The following is an 18,260-nucleotide window of genomic DNA, read 5'->3' on the forward strand; positions in this document are numbered from 1 at the left end:
TTTAAATATCTTGTTTTTAATTACGACAAATCATTAATTTAATTTTTTCTTTCCTACTTTATGAACAAAAATACTTTTTATATTACTACACACGGGTCATCCAAGTGTGATTTAAAATTAAATGTCTTAATACTATAATAATAATTTGTTTCAAGTAATGAGCAGTGAATGGGGCCAGTTATTTATTTATTAACTATGTAGTTAGCTAAGCCAACTACAATAAAATTAGCTAACTAAAGTAGGATATGTCAACAGCTAGGTAGCTAATAGTAATTACTTGTAACTTTCTGACAAGTAATCTACTCACTCTCAAGGTAACCTAAACATAATAAATTTTTTTCTAAGGTAATGTTAGAAGGGTGGCACGGTGGTGTAGTGGTTAGTGCTGTCGCCTCACAGCAAGAAGGTCCGGGTTTAAGCCCTGTGGCCGGCGAGGGCCTTTCTGTGCGGAGTTTGCATGTTCTCCCCGTGTCCGCGTGGGTTTCCTCCGGGTGCTCTGTTTTCCCCCACAGTCCAAAGACATGCAGGTTAGGTTAACTGGTGACTCTAAATTGACCGTAGGTGTGAATGGTTGTCTGTATCTATGTGTCAGCCCTGTGATGACCTGGCGACTTGTCCAGGGTGTACCCCACCTTTCGCCCGTAGTCAGCTGGGATAGGCTCCAGCTTGCCTGCGACCCTGTAGAACAGGATAAAGCGGCTAGAGATAATGAGATGAGATGAGGTAATGTTAGAACAATTGAAAAACATTACTTACATGTATTAGATGGGCAAAGGGTGCTGTGCTGAGCTGTGAAATGTCTGACACAAGCACAATTCACAGTTCCCACCAAACACTGTAGTAAATGCATGCGGGTCGTTTCTGACCCATGTGTGTAAACTTGATGTAGAATTACAAAAGCTGTGCTTGTTCATAACTTAAGAAAGGAAAAATAAAAATGATGATTTGTGCTAAACAAAAACAAGATATTTACTGCATATTTGGAAAAGTAAATGACAAAATGAATTTATTTCAAAAGTATATCATAGAAACACTCAGCCATACATGAAATAACCTGGAAAATGAATGCAGGTCGTTTTTGACCCATGTTGTGCATTAGAAGGGTAGTGATACAAAAAGGGTTTTTATTCAAAAAGTAAGAAAGGAAAAAATAAAATAAGGAAGTATGATGATCAAAAACAAGTTAATTGAGGAATACCTTGAATACAGAATGATGGAATTCATTTATTGCAAAGATATAGAAGATAAAAATTCAGCCGGGTCACTTTTGACCCATGTTTTGCATCAAAGGGTTAAATTTATGTGCGACCTTAGATTTATCAAAAAATAATTTCACCATCAATGCCAAGACCAGGGGCGCCGCTAGAAATCTTGGGCCCTATGAAAGATTACAATTTAGGGCCCCCCCGGTAAAATTTTCAAGCTCAAGCAACTGAATTTCAAGTCTGTTTTTGGCTGGCACTTCTATTTTACTTTGCATGTGATCAGCTACCTATCAAGTTTAGGTGATACAATTATTTGGTATATGAACATTTTAAGGGCGGCACGGTGGTGTAGTGGTTAGCGCTGTCGCCTCACAGCAAGAAGGTCCTGGGTTCGAGCCCCGGGGCCGGCGAGGGCCTTTCTGTGTGGAGTTTGCATGTTCTCCCCGTGTCCGCGTGGGTTTCCTCCGGGTGCTCCGGTTTCCCCCACAGTCCAAAGACATGCAGGTTAGGTTAACTGGTGACTCTAAATTGACCGTAGGTGTGAATGTGAGTGTGAATGGTTGTCTGTGTCTATGTGTCAGCCCTGTGATGACCTGGCGACTTGTCCAGGGTGTACCCCGCCTTTCGCCCGTAGTCAGCTGGGATAGGCTCCAGCTTGCCTGCGACCCTGTAGAAGGATAAAGCGGCTAGAGATAATGAGATGAGATGAGATGAACATTTTAAATGCAGAACTGTCAGAATTAGACTGAATAGACTGTTGCCTTAAAATGATATATATGGAAGATATATATATATATATATATATATATTTTTTTTTCTTTTATGAGCAACTATTATTAGGCCACTCAGTAGCCTATGGAGTTCATTCAATCCAAAGGTTTGTGTTGAGAGAAACTGCATGCATCACTGTATCAGTATGGATTTATAACATTCTGTATGCACATTATGGATACTCCAGAGCCCTCCAGCAAACATCATCAATAATCAGGATTACAAAATGTATTCCTTTGTTTCCTCCATTTATTGACTTATTGTATGTGATCAAATGTATGCCTTGACGAATAACTACACTAGTTTTTTTGATACAATTACATAGTGCACTGCAAGAAATCCACTAAGTGTTTTTGGTTTCTTTTAGGCATCATACATTTATTAGAAAACACAGCAAATGTTCAAATATTCAAGTTAAATACTTAGCAACAGTATCAATAAATCCACACATGAACAATAGCAAATGATATCTGTGACCACAGCTAATGTGCAAAATATTAAAGTTAAATACTTAACAATATCAACAAATCCACACATGAACAATGGCAAAACACCTAGACTTAATTATACAATAAAGATACCTATGAAAAAAGGTGATTTTTTTTTCACACACAGTGTGATATCCGGACTTCATAATTCATCACACCTGCTCCTGCTTAGCAACTTCTAGAATGTACACCTCTGCTGCGCACATAGAAAAACCGGCAGCTGATCTAAGCTGCGCTAATAGCGGCGCTGTGCATACACGGAGCTACACATTTCACGTGTCCCGCTCCCAGAATCAGACTGTACCATTAGTAAAAAGGGTGGAGGGGTGAAATGACAATATCATAAATAATTCAAGAAAAATGTTATAGCAAATCATAACCATGTATAATTTGCATATTTTAACAGATGAAATGAAATATTTTATTTCAAAAACTTACACAAGGCAATACTATTAAAATAATATTAATATCCCTCACAGGCCCCCCTGTCAGTGCCAGGCCCTTAGAATCGTCCTAACTCCCCCCCAGCGGCGCCCCTGGCCAAGACCACCTGGCGACTTGTCCAGGGTGTACCCCGCCTTTCGCCCGTAGTCAGCTGGGATAGGCTCCAGCTTGCCTGCGACCCTGTAGAACAGGATAAAGCGGCTAGAGATAATGAGATGAGATGAATGCCAAGACCAATATTACTAGTTGATCATTTTGCTTTGCTGGAAGAGCCAAGATCTTTTAGAGTTTTCCAAAGTTTTTAAGGATGATTTTTCTCCACTTCCAGCTTGTTTCGGGGGGGGGGGATCTGTTTTATCCTTTGGGTAAAATTTCTAGCTTTTTTTATACTTATTAAATTTTGATTCATCTCTCGTTTTCTTGAAGTCTGAAAGTAGCTGATCCCGATTGTTTATCTTTGCCAAAATTGTATCCTCAAACTATGGTTCAACGCTGTTTAAACCGTACTTCCTTCATAGGAGCAAGAGAGTCAATTACATTGACAAACATAGTTTTAAAATGTTGTCTCGGTGTCTTGTTAGACATCCTCCTGAGGCAGCGTTTTGGATGCACCCCAGGTCAGTGTGTGGCGGTAATGCACCCATAGCGACTTGACAACCACTGTACAGCAGCAAAGATGAGGGTGAAGAAGAATACGAGGTAGGAGAAGAAGACGACGAGGCGGCGTGGGGCTCGTGCGGAATTCACCAGCAGCACTAAAGCTCGAGTTCACCATGTCGACTTTTCTGATGAAGGTTTTGGTGTCGCAGTGCTGTGATATCGAGCGCACGTTGGACATGTTGTGCTGGCCGAGTTCTTCGTTGCCTGAAGTAGAGAGAGTTGAAGCCCTTGGCTTATTTATGGGCGAACTTGCCCTCAAATCGCAGTCCGGCACAGAGGTTTTTAACGGGTTTAAATCCAGGGAACGTTTTGTTTGTAAAGTGCAGTCAATAATATGGGACCATTGCGTGCCACTTTTGAAAATGATTTCAAGTGAAAATGTTCCATCTCGGGAGGGAAGTGCTACACAAAGTGCTCAGAGGAAGGAGATGCTCCATGCCACTTGTGCTCTTCTGATGACATGTCTGAGGGAGTGTCAGACTGACTCCCTGGAGAAAATAGCATGTTTGGTTTTACCTGCGTTGTTAGAAAGGGGTGACAGACATGGTGATACAGAGCAGCTGGATACTGATGTGGCCATAGAGGTTCTGGCAGTATTGCTCTCAGGTGTTTCTTCCAATACAGCCTTAACTAAGAAAGCACTGTCCTGTACCCTTTGTAGTGTTAAGGAGCTTTCGGACATTTGGGTCTCCAAAATAATTCTTCGTATCTGGTTCACCTGTCTTAACTCATCAAACAAAGAAATACAAGCAGACATTCTGTGCTACCTTTGGGAGGATTTACTGGATTGGTATGAGCAGAAGGGCACAGAAGCGGTGACAGCACGCCTTCTGCTATGTCTTACCGCTCTTTCTGACTTCCTCTTCTCATTGGATCAGAGGGGGCCCAACCCAGAAATGTCACACACTTTCTTCAGAGTGGTCCAAGCTGGACTTGTACACAAGGATGGTGTGTCCCGTAAGAGGGCACTCTATCTGCTAAATAGATGTGTCTCACTGGCAGAGGCACGCAATGCAGATATTAATATGTGTGATACAGGTAAGGTGTTTTTGTTTGTTTGTTCCAGATATTCTAGATAAACTGTCAGTAAATTAACCTTGATTCTTTCCAGAAGATTTTTTTTTCAAATGGACAGCAGAGCAAAGATTAGTACTTCAGGAGTTTTGGGAAGCGTATGCCCTGGTCCTGGAAACTCTTGAGGAATACCAGGTATGTAGAGTCCTCATTATTTTATTTTGTTGTTCAAAATTTTTCTTTAAAGAATAAATAACAGTATGAAATCTGGAAACATTTCATTTGTAATATTGAGCATTAATATAGACTTGCATAAATAACTACTGCATAGCTGGCTTACTGAAAATGGTAATAATGTACTTTAAATTTTCCAATCGTTATTGTGAGGGGAAGGTTAGAGAAGCAGCCTTGGGACCAAAAGGTCACTGGTTTGATTCCCTGGACCAGCAGGAATGGCTGAAGTGCCCCAACTGCTTCTCAAGCTGCCCACTGCTGTGGATATGTCAGGGTCCTGCTGTATGTCACTCTGGATAAGAGCGTCTGCTGAATGCCTATAATGTTTGGTACCAAATAATTAACAAGTACTGGATAGCCATTTGATTGAAACCAAAACTGTGGAAATTGACTCGTGCAGTACTGTATATAAAGGAGTAATTACCTCCGCCAACTTTGTTGGAGGAGGTTATGTTTTTGCCTCCATTTGGTTGTTTGTTTATCTGTTCCTAACCTAACTCAAAAAATAGTCAATGGATTTGGATGAAATTTTCAGGAAAGGTGGGCCATGATTGCTCTATGCTCAAATTTAATATTTGGGTATATTTTTGACTTATTTGATAGCTTATTAATTTTTTGCTTTGAGGAGTCCCTAAATCTGTGTTACTGTGTATCAAGCAAACACTGATTGGTTAATAGCAGAGCTCCTCGAGCGGAGCCCCATACTTAAGAGAATATGGTAATGCATCGACCTGATTTTTGATGGCTTGATCATACGACGTCCATACATACGATCGAACGATGAACATGTACCACCACAGGGGACCCAACCGTAAGTGCAAGGCAATGTCTCTCATTTGATTGGAGCAACCCAGTTAAATTGATTCACACAAGTATTTACCATCTGTAAAGATCCAAGCCTCTGTTGTTTGCAGCACAAGAGGTCCCACAAGCCTCCATGGGGTCTTCCCCTTTTGAAATATTGTACGGGCCTGGTGGTGTCTTAGACATCGTGAGGGAAAATTGTGAGGCTGGACTTTCTAACAGCAAAAACAAAATTCAGTACATTCTGGACCTGAGAGCAAAACTCCACATCTTATGCCCCTTAACACAGGTGAATTTGCATCAGATGAAGGATGACCTTTCCAGAATCAGGAACACTCATCATGTATGTGCAGCACAAAGCCATGCAATTATCTTATCAACCAATCATGTGGCTGCAGTGCATAAAATCATGCAGGAACAGGCCAGCAATTTTGCGTAATGTTCACATCAACCATCAGGATGCAGAAAAAATATGACCTTAGTGATTTTGACCGTAGCATGATTTATGGTGCCGGACAGGCTTGTTTGAGTATTTCTGTAAATTGTGATCTCCTGAAATGTTCATATACAGCAGTCTCTAGAGTTTGCTCAGAACAGTGTAATGAAGAAAACATATCCAGTGAATGGCTGTTCTGTGGAAAGAAATGTCTTGTTTGTGAGGGAGGTCAACGGAGAACAGCCAGACTGGTTTGAGCTGAAAGAAAGGCTACAGTAACTCAGATGACCACTCTATACAATTGTAATAAGCCCAAAAGTATCTCAGAATGCACAACACATTGAATCTTGAGGTGGATGGGCTCCAACAGCGGTGGATCATGTCGGGTTCCACTTCTGTCAGCCAAGAACAGAAAGCTGAGGCTGCTGAGGGCATGGGCTAGGGTTGGGCGGTATCCAAATTTTGATACCTTTAAACCGTCTGTGTTTTCCCGGGGTATACGGTATTACCGAGAAAAAAATAATATTTTGTTTCGGCCTACTGTGTAACGTGCGCCTATGCCTCAAATGTACTATTTAAAAGCAGCATAGCGAATTGTGTGCATTGTGGTATGGATTAAGCAGCAAAGCGAATTTTGTGCATTGATGAATGGATTAAGAGATATTTCAAAGCATCACGCAACTCTTCCTTCATCTTGAAAATAGCATTCAACTGTCGTTTACACATGTCTGCGTTGAAACGCCATTTGCAGCACTATTTCACCTACTCCATCAAAAAAAAGTACACGATGAGCAGGATCATACCCTTTCAAGCATGGGAAATAAAAAAAAGAAAAAGAATCAACCAACACCCAAGTCCGTTTAGACTGCGCGATAAACCATATTCTTCAGCGCAAATGAGGCGAACCTAATTCAAATGCGCGGTAGCTGCACAAGGCAAAATCATATGGGCCCACGTCATGCCATGGCGGGGAAATTAATAATCAAATGGCCTTACCTTGCTTAAAACGTTGTCTTGATCACATAACTCCTTACAATTATTCCACTTACAGTCGGAGGAAAATGTTTGTACACCCTTTGGAATTTTTTACATTTCTGCCTAAATTGGTCATAAAACAGCGCCTGAACTCTCCAGCAATTTTAAGAATGAACAAACAGTGTCTGCTTGAACTAAAACCACTCAAACAATTACATGTTATCATATTTTTATTGGCCATAAGATGGAAATATTGACAGGATAGGGAGGCATAAGTAAGTACACCCTTAGCTAAGGCTCATCCAAGAGCTAATTAGACTAATTAGATGATTAAACAATTTGACTCAGGTGTGAGCCAACCTGATGTCCAATCACTGAGGTGTGTCATAAGCTACCCACCCCACTGGAAAACCAGTTAAAAGGTGTGTTTTGATGAGAGGCATGTTCTGTGCATCATGCCTCGCTCAAAGGAGCTGTCTGAAGACTTAAGACACAAAATAATTGATTTGTATAAAGCTAAAAAGGGTTACAAAACCATCTCTAAGACCCTTGGTGTTCATGTGTCTACAATTAGAAAAATTGTGTATAAATGGAGACAATTTGGAACGGTTATTACTCTGCCAAGGAGTGGCTGCCCTGCGAAGATCACTCCAAAGGCACTGCGAGTCATCATCAATGAGGTAAAAAAGAATCCAAGAGTGTCCGCTGAAGACTTGAGGAAATCACTGAAACATGCAGACATCTTTGTGGACACATCTACTATAAGAAAGACACTGAACAAGAATGGGATTCATGGGAGAAGGCCACGGAGGAAGCCACTGCTGTCCAGAAAGAACATTTCTGCTCGTTTGGAGTTCACGAAAAAGCATTTGGATGCTCCTCAGCGCCATTGGAAAAACATATTGTGGTCTGATGAAACCAAAGTTGAATTGTTTGGGGGTAACACACCACATCATGTGTGGAGGAAAGTCGGTACAGCACACCATCAGCAAAACCTCATCCCCACTGTCAAGTATGATGGCGGTAGCATCATGGTGTGGGGGTGCTTTGCTGCCTCTGGGCCTGGACAACTGGCTATAATCAATGGGAAAATGAATTCTCAATTATATCAAGATATTTTGCAGAAAAACCTGAGGCAATCTGTCAAAAAGTTGAAACTCAAGAGAGGATGGGTCCTGCAACAGGACAATGACCCTAAACACAGAAGCAGGTCGACATTAGAATGGTTTCAGAAGAACAAAATTCACGTTCTGGAATGGCCCAGTCAAAGTCCCGACCTCAATCCAATCGAGATGCTGTGGCATGACCTCAAGAAAGCCATTCATTCCAGGCATCCCAGGAATCTTGCTGAATTGCAACAGTTTTGCAAAGAGGAATGGTGCAAGATTTCTTCTGATCGTTGTGCCTGTCTAGTCTGCAACTACAGGAAACGTCTGTTTGAAGTTATTGCAGCCAGAGGAGGGTCAACCAGCTACTAAATCAAAGGGTGTACTTACTTATGCCTCCCTATCCTGTGAATAATTCCATCTTATGGTCAATAAAAATATGATAAAACGCAAATGTTTGGGTGGTTTTAGTTCAAGCAGACACTGTTTGTTCATTCTTAAGATTGCTGGAGAGTTCAGATGATGTTTTATGACCAATTTAGGCAGAAATGTAAAAAATTCCAAAGGGTGTACAAACATTTTCCTCCGACTGTAAATCCATACGGTTTAACACACCCAACAAAGATAGCAAGCGCATTGCTAATTCCCACCAGAAACCGAACAGTTTACGCTACGATGTTTTCTTCCGTTTCTTCAGTAGATGACATTTCAAACGTTTATTACCCACATCCCAAATGTCATACGTTATATTATTTTACCTTGTTGTTACTCATGTAACCTACTCAAAACACAACTCATTGGAGAGATCTCGTGGAAGTGGAGTACCCCAGGCTATGGTGTGCCTTAGGGGACATATTAGATTTTTCGTTTGGTTTGAAACCAAAATACTGCCACACTGCCGATGTTGTATTTTTTTTGCCACTAACTCGTTATCTTGACTTGCCATCTTTCAACCGCGGTCTCAGTCTCTTTTTTTTTTTTTTTTAGATAGGACAGTATAGAGAGACAGGAAATGAGCGGGGGAGAGAGAGACGGGATCGGGAAATAACCTCGGGTCGGAATCAAACCCGGGTCCCCGGATTTATGGTACGGTGCCTTAGCCATCTGAGCCATGACACCCCCGCTCTCAGTCTCTTGCGAAGCTTTCTGTCAGACTCCAAAATGTCACGCAGGGTTGCCATGGTAACGACATAAACAACCCTGCACACGATGAAAACTTCTTTAGGAAATTGATAGAATTAGTGAAAATACGATCACACAGTTATTCGGGATGATCTTCAATTTATTATTTTATATTATGACCTCATGTACTCCATATTTATTTAGATATTATATATATATTTTTTAAAATGACGGTAATGAGACCGATACCGTTGGTACTTTTGGATACCTCGGGATACCTTCTTACCGTAATACCGCCCAACCCTAGCATGGGCTCACCAAAACTAGATAGCTGAAGATTGAAAAAAACATACAGTCGGAGGAAAATGTTTGTACACCCTTTGGAATTTTTTACATTTCTGCCTAAATTGGTCATAAAACATCATCTGAACTCTCCAGCAATCTTAAGAATGAACAAACAGTGTCTGCTTGAACTAAAACCACCCAAACATTTGCGTTTTATCATATTTTTATTGACCATAAGATGGAATTATTCACAGGATAGGGAGGCATAAGTAAGTACACCCTTTGATTTAGTAGCTGGTTGACCCTCCTCTGGCTGCAATAACTTCAAACAGACGTTTCCTGTAGTTGCAGACTAGACAGGCACAACGATCAGAAGAAATCTTGCACCATTCCTCTTTGCAAAACTGTTGCAATTCAGCAAGATTCCTGGGATGCCTGGAATGAATGGCTTTCTTGAGGTCATGCCACAGCATCTCGATTGGATTGAGGTCGGGACTTTGACTGGGCCATTCCAGAACGTGAATTTTGTTCTTCTGAAACCATTCTAATGTCGACCTGCTTCTGTGTTTAGGGTCATTGTCCTGTTGCAGGACCCATCCTCTCTTGAGTTTCAACTTTTTGACAGATTGCCTCAGGTTTTTCTGCAAAATATCTTGATATAATTGAGAATTCATTTTCCCATTGATTATAGCCAGTTGTCCAGGCCCAGAGGCAGCAAAGCACCCCCACACCATGATGCTACCGCCATCATACTTGACAGTGGGGATGAGGTTTTGCTGATGGTGTGCTGTACCGACTTTCCTCCTGTTAGGACTAGGACTGTTTTGGCCTCTAGAGGCCGCTGTTATTTCCTTTTCATGTCGTGTTTATTTTGGCCTCTAGAGGCCGCCACTGTTCCTGTGTCTTGTGTTTGTGTTAATTGCCTAATTATCTTCACCTGTGTCCTTAATTAGTTTGTCTATTTATACCCCTGAGTTCAGTCCTCTTGTCACGGAGTCTTTGTGCTGTTATGTTTATCTCCAGTTTCCTTTGTACTGTGTTTTTTGATCTTCTTAGCTTTTGAATTTTTGCACTTTGCTTTTCTTTTGGATTATACTCTTTGGTTTTTTTTTTTGTCTTTTGTTTTGCCCTGTATATAGTGTATATAGTTTAAATAAACCTTTTGATTCTTTTTCTACTTCCGCCTCACGCCTCTGCATTTGAGTCATCCCCCTGGTTGCCTAGTGGGGGTTTGCTGGATTATCACACCAACGAACCAGGTTCGAATCCCAGCAAAACCCTAACAGAAAGACTCCGTCCTGACCGACTCAGCAGAGGCTGCTTCAACTGTCTACCCGGCCAACCTTCAGGGAATTATGGCAGCTTTGACACGCTTCGGAGCGACCATGGACGCTCATGGACGTACGCTCACCAGCCAACGTGAGGCCCTCGCTCGCCACGAGGAACTGCTTCAGCAAATTGGGAAAACCCTGGCACAGCTGACATCTCTGCCTGCATCTCCTGCTCCTGATCCAGTTCCTGCTCCTGATCCAGCTCCCACTCCTGCTCCAGTGCCTCCTGCAATGCTGCCTTCTTCACCTCGCGAACCCAGCCTTCCTGCACCACAGAGGTATGACGGCAAGCACAGTGAGTGCCGAGAGTTCCTTACCCAGTGTCAACTCACCTTTGAGCTTCAGCCTACCACCTACACTACGGATCGCCGCAAGATTGCCTTTGTGATCACCTTATTAGCTGGTAAGGCGCGAGCCTGGGCTACTGCTATCTGGCAAAGACAGGGACCTGAGTGCTTTGATTTCCAGCTGTTTTCTGAAGAGATGCTTCGGGTCTTCGATCAGGCAGACATCAGTACCGACGCAGCCCGAAAGCTCATGTCCATCCGGCAAGGAGGAAGCGTCGCAGATTACGCCATCTCGTTCCGAACACTCGCAGCAGTAAGTGGATGGAACGAGACTGCCCTGGTGTCAGCCTTCCACCATGGTCTGTCTGACCCCATCAAGGACGGTCTGGCCTCTATTGGATGCCCAAGTGACCTCGAAACCCTCATCTCACATGCTATTCGTCTGGACAACAGGATGAGAGAACGCCACCAAGCCTTGAGCCCCCCCAGCCTCCCTACCTCTACCTGGAGACCGTCTACCTCCTTCAGTGACTGTCCAGAACCCATGCAAGTGGGTCGTACTCGCCTCTCCGCATCTGAGAGGGAGCGCAGAAGGAGGGACAAGTGCTGCATCTACTGTGGCAAGCCTGGTCACTTCCGAGCATCATGTCCCGAACTCTTGGGAAAAGGACCGCCCCGTCCAGCCGAGGGAGGGTTGTGACGGGGCCTACCCTCTCTCCCGGACTCCCTGGCCAAGGAATCTACATCCCGGTCTCCATCTCCTGGGGTGAGTCTGTCCACTCTTGTCAAGCTTTGATAGACTCAGGGGCGGCTGGGAACTTTATGGATATTCACTTCGCCCAAAGCATCAATATTCCGACTGCACCTCTTGAAGTCCCACTGTCTGTGTCTGCCCTCGATGGCCAAGCGTTAGGTGATGGAAGAGTCACCCAAGTTACTTCTCCAGTTTTCCTCCAGTCTCAAGGTCACAAGGAAGAAATATCCCTGCACCTGATTCCTTCACCTGAGTTCCCAGTTATTCTAGGCCTTCCTTGGCTTACTCGCCACAACCCTCGCATAGACTGGGTAACAAGCCAGGTTGTGGAATGGGGCCCTGCATGCCATGCCTCTTGTCTGCTCTCTAGCTCTCCTGTGTCTCCTGCCGAGCCCCCTGATCTCACCGAGTTATCTCAAGTTCCCACAGAGTACTGGGATCTCAAGGAGGTATTCAGCAAGAGCAGGGCCGCCGTTCTTCCTCCGCACCGGGCCTACGACTGTGCCATCGACTTGCTCCCTGGGACTACCCCTCCTCGTGGCAGACTGTTTTCACTCTCTCAGCCAGAACGCAAGGCCATGGAGGAATACCTCAAAGATGCCCTGGTCTCTGGGTTTATTCGACCCTCCACTTCACCTGCTGGAGCCGGCTTCTTCTTTGTCGGCAAGAAGGATGGGGGGCTCCGACCATGTATTGATTACAGGGGCCTGAATAAGATCACTGTGCGCAACCGATATCCCCTTCCGCTGATGTCCACAGCTTTCGACCTGCTCCAAGGCGCCACCGTCTTCACCAAGTTGGACCTACGGAACGCATACCACCTCATCCGTATCCGACAGGGAGACGAGTGGAAGACTGCCTTTAACACCCCGTCTGGGCACTACGAATACCAGGTGATGCCCTTCGGACTCACCAACGCACCAGCTGTTTTTCAGGCCCTAATCAACGACGTCTTAAGGGACATGATTAACCTATACGTTTTTGTCTACCTCGACGACATCCTTATCTTTTCCAAGACCGTGCAGGAGCACCGCCACCATGTCCGCCAGGTTCTCCAGAGGCTGCTACAGAACAATCTGTTCGCCAAGGCCCAGAAATGCGAATTTCATGTTCCCGAGGTCTCCTTTCTGGGATTTATTGTACGGACAGGCCAACTCCAAATGGACCCTGCCAAGACCCTGGCCGTCCGGGATTGGCCTACTCCCAAGTCCGTTAAGGAGGTTCAGCGGTTCTTAGGATTCGCTAACTTCTACCGCAAGTTCATCAGGAACTTCAGTTCTGTGGCAGCACCCATGTCAGACCTCACCAAAGGGACAGGTGGATATTATGGCTGGTCTCCTCAGGCAGAAAAGGCGTTCAAAGACCTCAAGGACCACTTCTGCACGGCACCCATTCTGGTTCTCCCGGACACCTCCCAACCATTCATCGTGGAGGTGGACGCCTCGGACAGTGGTGTCGGCGCGGTGCTCTCTCAACGTTCGGAAGGAAAGCTGCACCCCTGCGCTTACTTCTCCCACCGCCTGAGTCCTGCTGAGTCCCGGTACGATGTGGGGGATCGAGAACTGCTAGCGGTCAAACTGGCCCTTGAGGAGTGGAGGCACTGGCTGGAGGGAGCACAACATCCATTCCTGGTTTGGACTGACCACAAGAACCTGGAGTACCTCCAGCAAGCCAAGAGACTGAACCCTCGACAGGCTAGGTGGGCCCTGTTTTTCAGTCGGTTTGACTTCACCCTCTCATACCGCCCCGGCTCCAAGAACACCAAACCTGACGCACTGTCCAGACTGTTCTCTGCCACTAACAGGGAGAATGAAGTCGGGCCTATTATCCCTGTGTCCCGGATTGTGGCCCCTGTCCGCTGGGGTATTGAGGAGGCTGTCCGACGAGCCCAACGCCAGGACCCCGGTCCTGGGACGGGGCCACCAGGCCTCTTGTACGTCCCACATCAAGCCCGGGCCAAGGTTCTCCAGTGGGGTCACTCTTCCCCTCTCACCGCCCACCCGGGAGCTCGGAGGACCCTGGACTTCCTGAAAAGACGCTTCTGGTGGCCTAACATGGAGAAGGAAGTAAGGTCATTTGTCCTGTCCTGTGAGGTTTGCACCAGAACCAAGAACCCACGACAGCGTCCCCAGGGTCTCCTGCATCCTCTGACCATTCCCCGGCGTCCCTGGTCCCACGTGGCAGTCGACTTTATCACGGGTCTCCCTGAGTCACAAGGTAACACGGTCATTTTGGTCTTAGTTGACAGATTCTCCAAGGCCTGCCGCTTCATACCACTGTGCAAACTCCCCTCTGCTCTTGAAACTGCGAAACTTTTGTTTAATCATGTCTTCCGAGTCTTTGGTCTTCCACAGGACATCGTCTCAGACCGAGGGCCCCAGTTCTCCTCCCGAGTGTGGCACGGGTTCTGCAAGGTCATCGGAGCCACTGCCAGCCTCTCCTCTGGGTTTCACCCACAGTCCAATGGTCAGACGGAGAGGCTCAACCAGGACCTGGAAACCACCCTGCGAGGCCTGGCTATGGATAACCCGACATCGTGGAGCACCTGGCTGCCATGGGCGGAGTACGCCCACAACACCCTGCAGTCATCGGCCACCAAGCTGTCGCCATTCCAGTGCCAATTCGGGTTCCAGCCACCTCTGTTCCCGGACCAGGAGGAGGACGCGGGGGTGCCCTCGGTCAACCAATATGTGAGACGGTGTCGCAAGACCTGGAGCAAGGTCAGGAAGACCCTCATACAGACCTCCAGAACCAACCAGACTCAGGCCAACCGCCATAGAAGACCTGCACACGCTTTCCGCCCTGGGCAGCGTGTTTGGCTGTCCACTAAGGACCTTCCACTGCGGGTGGAGAACCGCAAGCTTGCTCCTCGCTACATTGGCCCCTTTAAGGTGGTGCGCAGGGTGAACCCTGTCTCCTACCGGCTCCAGTTGCCCCGGACTCTGAGGATCAACCCCACTTTCCATGTTTCCCTGTTACGGCCCGTACTGACGTCTACGTATGCCCCTGCCCCTAGGAACCCCCCACCCCCCCGCATCTTCCAGGGGCAGACTGTGTTCACTGTGAATCGCCTGCTTGACTCCCGCCGGGTCCGCGGCGGGTTGCAATATCTGGTGGACTGGGAGGGCTATGGTCCTGAGGAGCGCTGCTGGGTTCCTGCTCGGGATGTCCTTGATAAAGAACTATGTCGGGACTTCCATTCAGCCCATCCGGATCGCCCTGGGAACGTCAGGAGACGCTCCTAGAGGGGGGGGTCCTGTTAGGACTAGGACTGTTTTGGCCTCTAGAGGCCGCTGTTATTTCCTTTTCATGTCGTGTTTATTTTGGCCTCTAGAGGCCGCCACTGTTCCTGTGTCTTGTGTTTGTGTTAATTGCCTAATTATCTTCACCTGTGTCCTTAATTAGTTTGTCTATTTATACCCCTGAGTTCAGTCCTCTTGTCACGGAGTCTTTGTGCTGTTATGTTTATCTCCAGTTTCCTTTGTACTGTGTTTTTTGATCTTCTTAGCTTTTGAATTTTTGCACTTTGCTTTTCTTTTGGATTATACTCTTTGGTTTTTTTTTTTGTCTTTTGTTTTGCCCTGTATATAGTGTATATAGTTTAAATAAACCTTTTGATTCTTTTTCTACTTCCGCCTCACGCCTCTGCATTTGAGTCATCCCCCTGGTTGCCTAGTGGGGGTTTGCTGGATTATCACACCAACGAACCAGGTTCGAATCCCAGCAAAACCCTAACACCTCCACACATGATGTGGTGTGTTACCCCCAAACAATTCAACTTTGGTTTCATCAGACCACAATATGTTTTTCCAATGGCGCTGAGGAGCATCCAAATGCTTTTTCGTGAACTCCAAACGAGCAGAAATGTTCTTTCTGGACAGCAGTGGCTTCCTCCGTGGCCTTCTCCCATGAATCCCATTCTTGTTCAGTGTCTTTCTTATAGTAGATGTGTCCACAAAGATGTCTGCATGTTTCAGTGATTTCCTCAAGTCTTCAGCGGACACTCTTGGATTCTTTTTTACCTCATTGATGATGACTCGCAGTGCCTTTGGAGTGATCTTCGCAGGGCAGCCACTCCTTGGCAGAGTAATAACCGTTCCAAATTGTCTCCATTTATACACAATTTTTCTAATTGTAGACACATGAACACCAAGGGTCTTAGAGATGGTTTTGTAACCCTTTTTAGCTTTATACAAATCAATTATTTTGTGTCTTAAGTCTTCAGACAGCTCCTTTGAGCGAGGCATGATGCACAGAACATGCCTCTCATCAAAACACACCTTTTAACTGGTTTTCCAGTGGGGTGGGTAGCTTATGACACACCTCAGTGATTGGACATCAGGTTGGCTCACACCTGAGTCAAATTGTTTAATCATCTAATTAGTCTAATTAGCTCTTGGATGAGCCTTAGCTAAGGGTGTACTTACTTATGCCTCCCTATCCTGTCAATATTTCCATCTTATGGCCAATAAAAATATGATAACATGTAATTGTTTGAGTGGTTTTAGTTCAAGCAGACACTGTTTGTTCATTCTTAAAATTGCTGGAGAGTTCAGGCGCTGTTTTATGACCAATTTAGGCAGAAATGTAAAAAATTCCAAAGGGTGTACAAACATTTTCCTCCGACTGTAGAATGAATGATCTGATGAATCTTGATTTCTGCAAAGGCACACCGATGGTAGGGTCAGAATTTGGCACTCCAAGCATGACTCCATGGACCCAACTTGCCTTGTGTCAGTAGTCCAGGCTGGTGGAGGTGGTGTAATGTTATGGGGAATGGTTTTTCTTGGTACATTTTCGGCCCAGTAATAACAGTCATCATTTGAATGCCATAGCCTGTTTAGTATTGTTGCTGATCATGTGCATCCCTTCATGGTCATGATTTACTCATCTTCTAATGGCTACATCCAGCATGATTATCCACCATGTCACAAAGCAAAAGTCATGTTAAACTAGTTTCACGAACATGATAATGAATTCAGTGTCCTTTAGTGGCCTTCCCAGTCAGCAGATCTGAATCCAATATAACACCTTTGAGGTGTGGTAGAATGGATGAGTCACAACCTTGAAAGAGCACCTGAAAACTTTGCAGGAATTGTGTAATGCAGTGTTGAGGGCGGCACAGTGGTCCAGTGGTTAGCCCTGTTGCCTCACAGCAAGAATATTCTGGGTTTGAACCTCATGGCCGACGGGGACCTTTCTGTGTGGAGTTTGCATGTTCATGGGTTTCCTCTGGGTGCTCCAGTTTCCCTCACAGTTCAGACATGCATTTTGGATTAAAAAAAGAAAAAATACGCAGCCACTGTGGTTGTACAAGCCAGTGCATACTTGGTGTTGGTCCTGATAGACTGAGGAGGGTTGCATCAGGAAGGGCATCCGATGTAAAACCTATGCCAAATCAAACATGCGGATCCGGATGATCTGCTGTGGCGACCCCTAAGAAGAAGAAGAAGAAGAAATGTAATACAATGTTGTCAAAATGGAACTGAATTTAAAAAGAATGTTTCCAATATCTTGTGGAATTTGTGTGCGTGTTATACAGTGTCTTACAAAGTATTCATCCCCCTTGGTGTTTGTCCTGTTTTGTCGCCTTCCAAGCTGGAATTAAAATGGATTTTTGGGGGGTTAGCACCATTTGATTTACACATGTCTACCATTTTAAAGTTGCAAATTGCTTTTTTATGGTGACACAAACAATAATTAAGATGGAAAAAAACAAAAATCTGGAGTGTGCATAGGTATTCACCCCCCAAAGTCAATACTTTGTAGAGCCACCTTTTACTGCAATTACAGCTGCAAGTCTCTTGGGGTGTGTTTCTATTAGCTTAGCACATCTAGCCACTGGGATTTTTGCCCATTGCTCCAACTCTGTTCACTTAGCATATTTCTGAGATGAAAGCAGGCTAGCCTTGTAATATTATCTACAAGAATTTCAAATGAAAGACTGGAGTTAATGATCATCCCGAGGTCTTTTAGTGAGGCACATGAAGAAACAAAGACCATCCAAAGTTACTATGTAATCAGAAAACCTAATTCTAGCTGCATGTGGTCCTAGTACAAATACTTCTGTTTTGTCGGAGTTAAGTAGAAGGACCATGTTTAACAGTTGGTACAGCGTTCCGTCCATCCATCGATTTATCTGTAGCCGCTTATCCTGTGCAGGGTTGCGGGCAAGCTGGAGTCTGTCGCAGCTGACTATGGGCGAGAGGCGGGGTACACCCTGGACAAGCTGCCAGGTCACTGTTGCTGACACATAGATAAACAACCATTCACACACTCATTCACACCTACGGTCAGTTTAGAGCCACCGATTAGCCTAACCTGCATGTCTTTGGACTGTGGGG

At 45.1% G+C, this 18,260-nt stretch overlaps 1 protein-coding gene across 7 annotated transcripts in view; it reads left to right on the forward strand.

Moving 5' to 3' along the window:
- Positions 1-3,585: 3,585 nt before the first annotated feature.
- The window catches only part of tarbp1 (TAR (HIV-1) RNA binding protein 1), a 124,124-nt gene continuing 109,449 nt past the window's right edge, over positions 3,586-18,260 (forward strand). For 5 of the 7 annotated variants that reach the window (XM_060916486.1, XM_060916487.1, XM_060916485.1 and 2 more), the window contains exons 1-2: positions 3,586-4,606; positions 4,680-4,777. In XM_060916486.1, coding sequence (XP_060772469.1) covers positions 3,682-4,606; positions 4,680-4,777 — 1,023 coding nt within the window. In that variant the 5' untranslated portion in view covers positions 3,586-3,681. The remainder of the gene's footprint in view (positions 4,607-4,679; positions 4,778-18,260) is intronic. The other 2 variants (XM_060916488.1, XM_060916491.1) reach the window with 1 other exon arrangement.

This window comes from Neoarius graeffei, chromosome 3, assembly GCF_027579695.1.
Source record: "Neoarius graeffei isolate fNeoGra1 chromosome 3, fNeoGra1.pri, whole genome shotgun sequence".
Taxonomy (NCBI): Eukaryota; Metazoa; Chordata; class Actinopteri; order Siluriformes; family Ariidae; genus Neoarius; species Neoarius graeffei.